At 40.4% G+C, this 12730-nt stretch overlaps 1 protein-coding gene across 1 annotated transcript in view; it reads right to left on the bottom strand.

Annotated features, from left to right (window-relative positions):
* Positions 1-274: 274 nt before the first annotated feature.
* HHIP (hedgehog interacting protein) overlaps positions 275-12730 on the bottom strand; it is a 147855-nt gene continuing 135399 nt past the window's right edge. The window contains exons 12-13 of the mRNA XM_073604458.1: positions 6246-6394; positions 275-979 (exon numbers count right to left, since the gene is read on the bottom strand). Of these exons, the coding sequence (XP_073460559.1) occupies positions 786-979; positions 6246-6394 (343 nt within the window). The 3' untranslated portion in view covers positions 275-785. The remainder of the gene's footprint in view (positions 980-6245; positions 6395-12730) is intronic.

Raw genomic sequence — 12730 nt, 5'->3', positions numbered from 1 at the left:
CATCTATCCACTGTATTCCTATGTTAAATGAATACTCTTACTCTAATAAATAGGCAGGTTGACCCAACACAGGCATTTGTCAATTGTTCTGCCGCTCCTTGTTATGGTACCCCATAAAAGATGGTTATTTTTCTTACTGAGGTTATTCTATTTACATAAAACCAGCTTCTGTAAAGGTTACAGAACATAACTGTTATTCAAAGCCAGAGAACATCCTGTATTTGATCTGCCCCCTCCCCACTCTTCCCAAAAAGCAGACACACAAGGAAAAGAGTAATATTACAAATTACAGGTTTATTGCAAAGAATACTTGCATTACTATGATAATATAGTAAAATTACCTGTGAAAGCTAAAAATGCAATTACCTGAGATAATTATATATATAAAAAAAGAAAAGAAAGTGATTTATGAAAACTTGTCCCTCCCACAGTGAATACAAATGAAATACTGTACACATGACATATTTTCATCTAAATAACTATTTTAATGTTACTTTATAGACAAAAAGCATAAAGTTGCTCACATGACCTTCTTGCAGCCAGTGTTTACAATAACAGAATGTTTAATAAATGAATATGTCTATATCTTCACACATACATATACACTCAAATATTCATAAATTACACACACAAACTCACTTTTATGGACAATATATTTAAATTAATAAAAATATTTTAAAACACAGGGATTTAGAGCAGAATTACAAAGTCCTTTTTTGTCTGTTTAATTTACATGGTTTAAAAATAAATGCCCGTTCAGAACGTATCCAAGCAGTCCGCAAAAACTATACAATGTAGCTGGTGAGATCCAGCAAATATGACGTCACGTCGATGATTTGGTCTAGAATACCTGCCCTGGCGACTCTGCGAATATTTCTGTCCACCTGCTCACACTGCGAGCCCAGGTATCCTTTTTTACATAAGCACTTGTTTGGTCTTACACAGACACCTCCATGTCGACATGCTGGTTCACATTTTGCTGTTGCAAACAAAGAGAAAGATACAAAGTCACCTATTGAAAGTTCTAGAAACATAAGTTCATTAGAGTTGAGAAAATTGTAATACTGAATTCAGTTAAAGCTTATACACTTTCATCTTTTCTCCTCGCTGTCTGCCCCTTTCATGGCTTCCCTGCTACACAGAGCTCAAGTAGCCAATGGTTTGTTTAAATTGACACATTATCCTGATTTTTATAAAATGTAATGCTGGAAGGCAGGGCTGTGAGACAATCAACCATGCAAACTGTATTTATTATTCATGTTACTTTAGTGTTAGACAGGATATTGAACCATTGATAACGTTCCGATGGGAAATATCAATTTTTTCTGCAGTAATGATGTTTGGATATGGGAATTCCTATATTTAAAGTGTACTTCCACTTGCAGCCAAACTAGAATAACACATAATTTATATATATTACATGTCCCCATTCACAAAGCATAACTTAAAAAAAATATTTAAAAATTGCAGCTTACTTTACCCTTACTTTGCCTCAACTTGCCCTGAGAAACATCTAAAAAGGTAAGATATATATATATATATATATATATATATATATATATATATATATATATATATATATATATATATATATAAATTTAGTTATGTTCTATAAATGGCAATACATGACAAATGTATGTTGGGCTTTTCTCAAATTTGCTTGCAAAAGTAGAAATACTCTTTACAGCTGACTGTTGCCATAATGAACATTCTGTTGTCATCTGTAGATGACCGTACACCATTGTGATGGGTGTAATGCGGGCTGTCAGCTGATAGATGATTTAGTTCAATTCACCTGCTCTCCTTGATTTTTGTGTTTAGTTGTATAGACCCCTCTCACACAGGCTGTCCGATCAGGTCTGCCTGATAGTCTGACCTGAACAGACCCTCCAGTCTCTTCTAGGGAGCGGCGGATATCAGTGGACACATATCTGCTGACACCCACTGATCCAATCATGTCCACTAAAAAACAGACGGATGGTGGTCCTATTCCCCATCGGTCTGGCTGATCGGATTGGATGGCAACGTATGGAAACGGACAGGCGGTCCGTTTCCATGCCATTGCCCCAAAGAGGAGAGCAGCACTGTGTCTGTGTTCGTTCTGCATAGCGGAGCGGACACGGACCTGCCATCCGCTTGCTAAGCATGGATCAGTGGAGAGATCACCCATTGAGAAAGCAGATCCTGCTTAGCGGAGGCACCCGTGTGAAAGGGGTCACAGGTTTGACTAGAGTTGAAGATGGAATCATATAAAGACAACTATCTACAGGAACATTATATAGTCAATAAAAATAGTGGTGTACACCTTAACCTTCTTATACTTTTGTACAAGCAAAATAAACATTTACTGTTACTTTAACAGTTTGCATAGATGTTTAGCAACATGATATGAAATAAATGCCAAATACAATGTTGGTTTGTCATTGTTCTTACAATATCACGTTAGGGGAGAATGACATTCGTATCAACTTTAATCCTATGGAAAGTTAGTGGTAATTTTTATGTTAAAGGAGAAGTATAGCCCAAGCTTGTTCGGCTGGGCTTCTCCTATGGGTCACAGGAGTGCTATCCGTTTTGCATTCCTGTGACCCATCTTCAGAAGAGAGCGGGCTGAAGTCCGCTCTCTGCTGACATCACTGGAATCTGTCCAGGCACCACGTCATCCCGACAGTGGGAGTCTGGATCTGCCAAGTGCCTGGAATGATGCCCGTCTCAGCGAGCCGCTGAGAGCCTGAGACGGCCGATCCCCTCCCCTCTACAGCTCAGCGCTCCAGTGAGCATGCAGGGGGTGGTGGTGGTGGTGGGGGGGCACAGCGGAGAGATGCTAATTGACAGTCAGCAGCTCTCTGCTCATGGAGCTGAGGGAACCGAGCCAATTGGCGGTGTTTGATCGCTCAGTTCTCCGTGTAGAGGCGCTGGGGGACAGATGCAGCATCGGATCGATGCTGCATCCACCCAGGTAAGTATGATTGGGGAAAAAAAAACTATACTTCTCTTTTAAAGATTAAAACACCAGAATACAATAGCAAACTGGAACTTGAAAAATAGCTGTTCATCTAGGCCAGAAATATTGTGAGCCAATACCTTCCTGTGTGCTCTGCCTCTGAACTGCTAACTCTGTGGACTTCAAAATACCCCCCTCTCTTGTTGTCCTAACACAGTGTCATGCAGTTCTAAACTGTTTCCTGTCCTAGGGTGACAATGCAGCTCAGTGCAACTGTCCCCGTAGAACAGGAAGTGTTTTAATGGCAGGATTACCAGATGAAAAAAAAACATAAAACTAAGTCATCACATCTAAGAACTAGTAAGCTGAAATACTATCATTATTATTATACAGGATTTATATAATACCAACAGTTTGCGAAGCGCTTTACAACATGAGGGCAACATGAGGGCAGACAGTACAGTTACAATACAATTTAATACAGGAGGAATCAGCGGGCCCTATCATTTTCTGTTTTTGAGTTTGGATACGCTTTAGTTACTTGTAGCTCGAGTACATGATACAGAATGTAATAACATTATAAAAATATCCATTCTCACAAAATTTTAGCAAGATCTGATTATGAAAAAAGCTCTAACATTTTATTAATTAAACTAATCAGCAAAGTACTGGCAGTGCTTACCATACATAATTTGTATGTTCACAGTAACAACAGCACACCCTGTTATAACCAGTTATTATAACTGCAAGAAAGAAGAGTGCAGAAAAGAATAGGCTTCAAGCTCTCACACTAAGTAGAGTGTCAGTTGTAGGCATGCATTATATTATAACAGAGGATAGCCTGCAGAAGGTTGCACAATGAGGACAGGCATGTGCAGTGAATACTGGCATTCTAAATAAGCTTAATTTTGTAAGAAGTTCCATAAGGAGCTAATCTGAAGGAAGAATACTTAACCACAATATTAAATTTGGTGTAAGACCAAAAAGTTCTTTCACACTTCAACATACAGACAGTGATACCTGTTGGTTTTGACTGTTAAGCCCAAAAAGTGTTATCTGGTGTATCGCTGATACATTAAAGATGCAAATAAAGAGCTACGTAGGGCACTAGATGTGTTTCCTTCTGTCATCAGGAACACTGGTTTGCACTGTTCTAGGATGCTGATAGGGAAATGATTCAACCTTATTATACATGGACTGTTACATCTCCAACTTTTCATCTGATCTCCTATGATCCCAACTGTGAATTTGCTAGTTGAGAAAAACTGTTCTCCTAGTAAAATGAACTGAATGTCTAACAATCTGGGCACCCAAAAATACCTATGTTACTCAGTTTGAGATTTTCTCAAAACAGACTGTTCATATAACACCATCTACTGTAAATACTTTCAAACTAGTAGTGCTAGGCCATTGCATGGAATTAGTTCATCAATACAAATGCAAGTGGGTTGTGGTGAATCTGTATGTTGCTCACTGGGATCCAACATAGTTATATCTTGGGCAACTTGAGTAGATAGACTTAATCAAAACATTTATTTATAAATGAGTATTCTGGTCATTTGCGCATAGGTAAATACCAGGTTTATTCAAGTACAAAGTGCACATAGGTTATCAACCAATAACATTTTTATTTATTAAAGTCAGATTGGCTAAATATTTCTGGAAGGCTGTTGGGTGTTCCTGTGCTCTAAATGGCCTTATTTAATATTATAAAATATGTACCATATATACTCAAGTATAAGTCGATCCGAGTATAAGTCGAGGCCCTAATTTACCACAAAAAAATGGGAAAAACTTATTGACCCAAGTATAAGATGAGGGTGAGAAATGCGCAGCTACTGTACGTGGAAAAGAGGGTCAACAATGCCCATTTGCAGCCTCACTGTGCCCATTTGCATGCCTCACTGTGCCCATTTGCAGCCATAGGTTCCCCTAACTTCAAACTCGGTAGTTAAGGGTTCCTACATGCCCCCTAGCGGCAGCCAAAATTTGGGGTCTCTGAACCCAAAGGGTCCCGAAATGACATTGCTGCAGATGGACACAGTTGACCGAATTTGGGGCCCCGTATCTCGGGTTTACTTAGTGCTAAGAACCCCAAATTTGGTATGAAAACCCATTGGAACTATACAATAAACTGGAATATACAATATCCAAAGCTGGGGTTTCTAGCAAGTGGCCCCGAGATACAGGGCCCCAAAAATCGGTTCAGAAAATGTCAAGCACTTTTCTGCAGCAGAGAATAACATTTTCCGAACCAGCTTTGGGGCCCCGTATCTTGGGGCCACTTGGTGCTAGGAACCCCAGCTTTGGTTATGTTATGGTATCAGTTCCACTGGGTTTGCACACCAAATTTGGGGTTCCTAGCACCAAGTGGCCCTGAGAAACGGGGCCCCAAATTCGGTTCAGAAAATGTCAAGCACTTTTCTGCAGCAGAGAATGACATTTTCCGAACCGAATTTGGGGCCCCGTATCTCAGGGCCACTTAGTCCTAGGAACTACAGCTTTGGATATATTGTGGTACCAGTTCCACTGGGATGGCACACCAAATTTGGGGTTCCTAGCACCAAGTGGCCCTGAGATACGGGCCCCAAAGTTGGAAAATGAAATTTTTTGCTGCAGAAAAGTGCTTGACTCAAGTATAAGTCGAGGGGAGCACTTTCAGCACAGAAAAATGTGCTGAAAAGCTTGACTTATACTCGAGTATATATGGTATCTCATTTTTCACTGGTCTGACAAAGCTGAACTTCTGATAACAAGTTGCTGTAGATGTGTATGTTTTTACATGGAGTTGCAGAGGACCAGCCTGTTTCTTTTTAATGTAATCATGGCATAAATCATTATTGTTTTCTGTATTTTCTGAGTAATACACTAAAACATAGACCACTAACATAACTCCAAACAAAGCATAATATCAGATTAGCAGAAATCTAGGTGCTGTAGAGTAAATCAATAGAAGAAAATTCCCATCATGGTACAGGGACAGCAGTATGGCTCATATGTCATATGGTATGCAAAATGTCATTACACAGAGACATTGGGCTTTTTCCATCATAGATCCACCACAATAAAATTACAGCTACAAAAGTATCAAAGTCCCAAATTATATATATTCCGAGGCACCCGGAAACGCATACAACATTTACGTCACTTTGCTTGGTAATGTCACTAAATCCCTATAATCCTTTTCTCTCGAGTTACATGAATCTGGGTATAGTTCAGAGTATTTCTCTGTGGTGATGATGACAAATTAATGGAAAACACATAGTAAAAGCATGGTATTCATAATAGAAAGATTACTAACCCATCCGACAGAACTCTCCTTCCCATCCTTGATTGCAACAGCATTTTCCAGTGGGTGTACAATGGCCATTTTTACATTGACGGGAGCATTCTGAGGACAGCAGTTGCGGTGGGAGCACAGGCCTCTTGCACTCTTCAGGCATTGCTGGCCTAAAAATTCAGTGAAAACAAAAAATGATTGAATGAATGATGAATTAATTTTTTGTGGTAAATATTTTCAAGGGTTCCACAAAGTAAGATAACTGTATGAACAGGCACTGAAGAAAGAAGGCAATTCATGACTCCCCAACTGCATGCTAGTTCCAGGGCAAAGAATACATTCATCAGTGTAACTCCAGATAAAACTTTTTTGTTTGTTTTAGATTAGGGAATGGGATTTATCAGTTTTAGTCTAGTGTCTCGTTGGGGTTTTTGTCTCATTTTCTGTTAAACCGAACAGAGGACCTAACCATTTCTCCTGAATAGCAGCACACTTACAGGTATGTGAATCTGGCTAGGCACCCGTTTCTTATGTGTGTAAATATGCAGTGAAAGATCTAAGCTATTGCTGCATCTGGCTACTGATCTCAGCAATTTTGAGTAAAATTTGGTTATGTCAATACTATGCTACTCACTGTTCTTTTTTGCTGGAGGTTCCATTATGAAGAAGCAAGGCCCTACCTTTACCAAGATTAATGCCTCCACACATGTGCAGAACAAGGAATGGTAAGTTATTATTTGGAAAGTATCACCTGCAGGCAAACCACAGGCAATACTTGTGACTATTTTTTCCCCTCTGCATTCATTTTCTTGGGCACAGCTTCCTGAGTTAGTTTTCTTTTTAAAGCAATTGTAAAGTTTCTCTTTTTTTTTTAAATATGTTATACTTACCTCCTCTGTGTCGTAGATTTGCACTGAGCAGCCCAAATCCTCCTCTTCTCGGGTCCCTTTTCGGCTCTCCTGGCCCCTGAGCTGCAGCTCTATGTGCCCATTCAGACACGGAGCTGATGTTCGGCCCCACCCCTCTCTCTCCTGATTGGCTAACTGACTTTGATTGACAGCCGCGGGAGTCAGTGGTGCTGCTGTGTCTCAGATTATTGGGAGGGAGAGTCCCCAACAGCCGAGGGACTCATGGACATTGCTGGAAAGAGATGGGGCTCAGGTAAGGGGGTGCTGGGGTGGCTTCTACACACAGAAGGCTTTTTTGTCTTAATGCCTAGAATACATTAAGATAAAAAACCTTCTGCCTTTACAACTTCTTTAAGTACGTATTGACTGCTGTCTCTACATCTGACCTTGTTAATATAGCAAAAAACAAGGGAAGCAACCCCCAATAAAGGTGACCTGCACCACCTATGTTATCATTCTGGCAATATAACAATTAAAAAAAGCATACATATAATTAGGCAAATATGTGGAAAATAGAGACGATTTTTAAATAACCATTTCGCTTTGTACAAAGTTAACTATTAGTACAGCATATTTCAGTAGAAATATAAAGTTTGCCACAAGGACTGAAAATGTCCTTCTTCAGATTTCAGGCATAGCCAAACGCTCATTAGTACAACATCCTAGCAAGCAGAAAACCTCTATTTGCTCCCAGGTGCAAGCAATTAAAACACATAATAAATCCAGTGACAGTAAAGCACTGAAAAGTGCCAATAAATCGACACCATAAATGCTTGTGTACAAGTGTAGGCTGTGTTCTAGAATTGAGAAAGGTATATCACACAGTACACTTACCATACACATATGTGGAATAGGAGATGGGCCTCTACATTATATGGAAAATAGTGTGCTGAATTTTATTTTGAATAAATATGTTACAAAACGACTGCAGAAATACAGAAATTATTAATGCTAAAATGTTTTATCTGTGCTGTGTAAAAACTCACTGCAACACTTGAATGTATGTAAACATTGCCACTTCATTAAAGCAAACCTTCAATTTTAAATTAAACTTTGCAGCAGTCTAACCAACCACCTTTTTTTCATAGCTGACCTGCTGATCGCCTCCATTTACCCCTAGGCAAGAATTACATTAATTCTCTTGCTGCAGCCTCCTGGGATACCAACATCACATATCCCAGGAGGTTGCACCCGTAGCCACATCACCATAATGCCAGGTGCAAGAAACCAGAAGAGACAGCCAGCTCTTGATTAGAAATGAATAAATATGGTGGTGCAGTGTGAGAGAAGAGGACAACATGGTTCACTGGGCTGGTGAGCATGTTTTTCCTAAAAAAAAAAAAAAAAAAAAAATAGCATAGAAAGGTAACTGGGGGGATGTTTTTTTTTTTTTTTTTTTGGGGGGGTTCTCTTTAATTAACATGAGATATTTTATATTTTGAGGTTAAAAAAAGAGGACTTGGAAGATATGAAATAATAACGTAAGGCGAATAGGAGGGTGATAAAAAGCTAACCACACGTCTTGATGGGAACAAAATAAGTAACTAGGGCTATTCTGATCTTATTTAAAGTAGCAATGCCTGGTTAGTATATAGATGGGAGACTTCCTGGGAATACCAGATGCTGTAAGCTTTCCCCACCTGGGTGAGGGAGGCATCTGAGGTGGCTGTGTTTTGGAAGTATCTCAGGCCAGAAGATCTTAGGGCAGCCTCTGAGGTGGTTTGTTCCATCTTTAGCTGGCAGAAACCTGGTAGGTTAAGTGCACCTCTTGGGACTGTCTAGGTCTGCTACAGAGTCGTCAGTCTTTTGCATTTGCTCCTGGAGCAGAAGTTATGGGCTCATTATTATGAGACAATTAAATGGTAGCAGTTTCAAAACCAAATAGGGACATAAGGTCTACCTTAAGATCTCAAGCTGCTGAACATCGTTCTGTTTTCAGATAGGCTAGATCTGTTCAGTGATGACCTCTCTGCAAGAGGTAGATTTCGGTAATCATCTGTAAAGGTACATATTCATGTGGCAGTTTGTTTCCAGACTCAAAGATTTCTGTAATTTCAGTGGAAAGCAGTTTTTTTGTGAATCTTCCCTTTGGTTTGGCCACAGCTCCAGAGGGTTTACAAAGCATCTAGCCCCAGTGCTGGGCTTGCTGAAGACACCTCAATACTTATTACCTCAATAATCTTTGCTCAGGAAGCAGTCGATTCCAGAGGTTCCATAGATATATTTCTACAGGAGGAAGCTGTGTTTAGGTCAAAGGACGTTCTCTACATACAGCCCTACTCCAGGTCTTGGTAGAGGTTCATTCTCTCTGTCTGGTATTTTAAGATCCAGGCATTGGATTGCCGTAAGGCTCTGTTTCCGAGATGTTGCAGAGCAAAAATTGGTGGTTGATATTCTTCCTTTTCAGGAATTTGGAAAATAATAACCACTGATGCCAGCCTCTCTACGTTGATTTGGGGCTGGCTACTGTTCAGTGGGCTTGGTATCCACAGGAGAGAATACTGTCCATCAATAGCTTGGAATTTTTGGCCAGTACGCCTTGCTCTGGATTAAGGGGCAAACCAGTTGTAGGTTCAATCTGCAAATGTCTCTGCAGGCATATATATCAACCACCAGGGCGGCACCAGAGGTCATGCGACTCAGGGAGGTGAACCACATAATGTCTGGGTCAGTACAAGTGCTGTCTCTATTGCCAATACATATTCCAGGGATAGAATAGTGGCAGGGGGGATTCTGCAGGGGAATCTAGTAGATTCCAAGTTCTACAACAGTTTGGGACAGGTGTGTCCGGGACAAGAGTCCCACTGCCAATAGGGGTAGATGAACTGGTGGTGGTAACACTGATATTAGTGTTGGCCAAATTAGCCCAGGAGGGCTTGGTGCGCTGACATAGCGAGTCTTGCAGGGGTTGCTCCTTGGACACTCCCAGTCCAGCGGGACCTGATGGTCTTGAGTCCAGGATCTCTGCACTGTTGAGCCCCTGGAAGGCAGCTTCAGGGAACTTCAATTACAGGACTTGAATTTTTTTTTTGCCTGCGGTGAAGCCAGGAAGTGGCACCCACACAAATATGTGAGTGGGAGATTTTCTTTTTCTTTCTCCAATCGGTAGAGGAAAGGAGTTGGCCTTAAGTACTTTTAAGGGTCAGAGTTCATCCCTATCCATTTTTTCCAGGGGCCGTTAATTCTCACTCCTTGTTTCATACCTCTTACAGCATGTAACTTGGACAGTCCCGCCTTTCAGGCCATTCTTGTGTCCTTGGGCCTTGAATTTGATCTTGGCTGTCCTTGCAAAGGCCACTTTTTGAACCAATCGGGGGATTCTGTTGGTCCTTTCATCTTGGAAGGTGGCTTCTTTGGTTGCTATCACTTCACTCAGTGGAGTGTCAGAGTTGGTGGCTCTTTCATGCAAGGAGCCGTTCTTGATCTCGCATTATAAGGTGATGTTGTGTCCTCATCCATTTTTATTGCCTAAAGTGGTTTCTGGTTTTCACTTGAATCAGGACAGTGTCTTGCCTTTTATTTTTCTCCTAATCCACAGTCGGTGGGAGAAAGATCACTACCTACTCTAGAGGTAGTTCAGACGATCAGGGTCTACTTGAGTTGTTGGCACAAGTCAGGAATCCTGGTTTGTGCTGCCAGAAGAGCCCAGGAAGGGCAGGCGGCATCCAGGACGAATATTTAGCAGTGGATCTGACAGTTTATCAATGATGCTCACGGTTTAAATAGCAGAAACCCATTTTTTTCCAGGTGTAGGGGAGTATCTTGGGCCATCTGTCATCGGGTGTCAGTGGCCCAGATGTACAAGACCACTATTTGGCCTTTGGTTTATACATCTACAGGATTTTTACCAGGTCAATGTCAATAACGTAGAAGATACTGCCTTTGGCCTCAGCGTATTACAAATAGCAGAGTAGGTCCTTCTCTGGTGGCAGTTTATATAATGGTGTCTCCCTCCCCTCAAGGATATTGCTTTTGGACGTCCCAAGTAGTTATTATAATAACCGACTCTGTGTCCTGTGATGTACGATAGGATTTTTTCTACAGCTTACCTGTAAAATCCTTTTCTTGGCGTACATCACAGGACACATAGGTCCCTCCCCTCTTTTTGGGAATTTATTGCTTGCTACAAAACTGATGTGATTCTTGTTATATAGGGGAGGACTTCCTGTTTGATTGATCTACCAGTGTCCATTCACCTATAGGTGGCGTATAACCCAAGTAGTTATTATTATAATAACTGGCTCTGTGTTCTGTGATGTACTCCAAGAAAAGGATTTTACAGGTAAGCTGTAGAAAAAATCCTATTTTTATTATACATAAATTCTGTACATACAAAACTATTACAATATTAGGAATACAAATCAAGACTGAGATATATTAAGCAAGATGGCTAGCAAATAAGCAGAAACTATGGTCTGTAACAGTAGAAATACGTTTAAAAGTTACTTAATGCCGGTTACTGTGTGTTCGTGATCTCCGTTGACAACGAGGACTTATCATGCCTTAAACACCAAGGACAGTCTGTAAACAGCCAGAAGATACCTAAAGAAGTTCTTCGCCCAATTTCCAGGAACTGCTTAAGAAGCCTGCATCTTCATTGTCGACGGAGATCACGAACATACAGTAACCAGAGTTATGTAACTTTTAAGCGTATTTCTAGTGTTACAGACCATGGTTTCTGCTTATTTGCTAGGCATCTTGCTTGATACATCTGTCAGTCCTGATTTGCATTCCTAATATTGTAATAGTTTTGTAATGTACAGCATTTTTGTATAGTAAAAGCACATTTATACACTGCAGTGATCTGAACTTCCTTGTTTATACCGTAAAGTAACCGTACTAGATAAACGCAAGGAAAACAGGTACACGTGATAGCTTTCTACTGCAAAATAGGATATAGATGCTGAAGTGCTCTGAGTACTGGTGAAATATAATTCATCAATATCTAAGGTGATCCAGAGCTCCTGACAACATGGTGCTGCCACAAAAAGCAAGAAGCATGCAGCCAAGACTCACTACTCTTTACAAATTGGGTAACATGCTATCTTTTCCTCCCAGTTATAGCATTCACTATTTCTCGGCTGCTTGATTGTATTACCCTTTTCTTTTTTCTCAGCTGCTGTGGTTCATTCATTTATATATTCTTTTCATGTATTCTATGATATAATACACATATCAGCTCTATGATATAGAGATAGATAACTGATAGAGATTAATGGGTGTTTGTTTTAAATGCGTTTATGGGTTTGTTTGTTTTTTTTAATTTTTGGGATGATGTTTTTATATTTTCAGCAGTATAGCAGTTTTTAGGGTGTTGTCCCTAACTTTTTTGACACAGTGTTATTCACACACCCTCCTGTGGCACCCTACCCTACAGGGAAGGGATAGAACCCCTGTCAGGTACTTCTAGCTTTTTGGTACATCGTTGAGAAGTAATGAGAAACCTTTGAGTTTGGGGGGAAGGTGGTGAGGGTTGGGAACAAGACCAATCGTCCGTCACAAGGGAGGAGAACAGCAGTGACTGATCTTTATTACAGGAAACTCCTGCAACAAGCAAAAGTCATTTCATGCTACTTTTCTGAGAGATCTCAGAAATAC

This window comes from Aquarana catesbeiana, linkage group LG01, assembly GCF_042186555.1.
Source record: "Aquarana catesbeiana isolate 2022-GZ linkage group LG01, ASM4218655v1, whole genome shotgun sequence".
Taxonomy (NCBI): domain Eukaryota; kingdom Metazoa; phylum Chordata; class Amphibia; order Anura; family Ranidae; genus Aquarana; species Aquarana catesbeiana.
The sequence above is the reverse complement of the archived record's forward strand: the minus strand, read 5'-3'. Positions and strand labels throughout refer to the sequence as shown.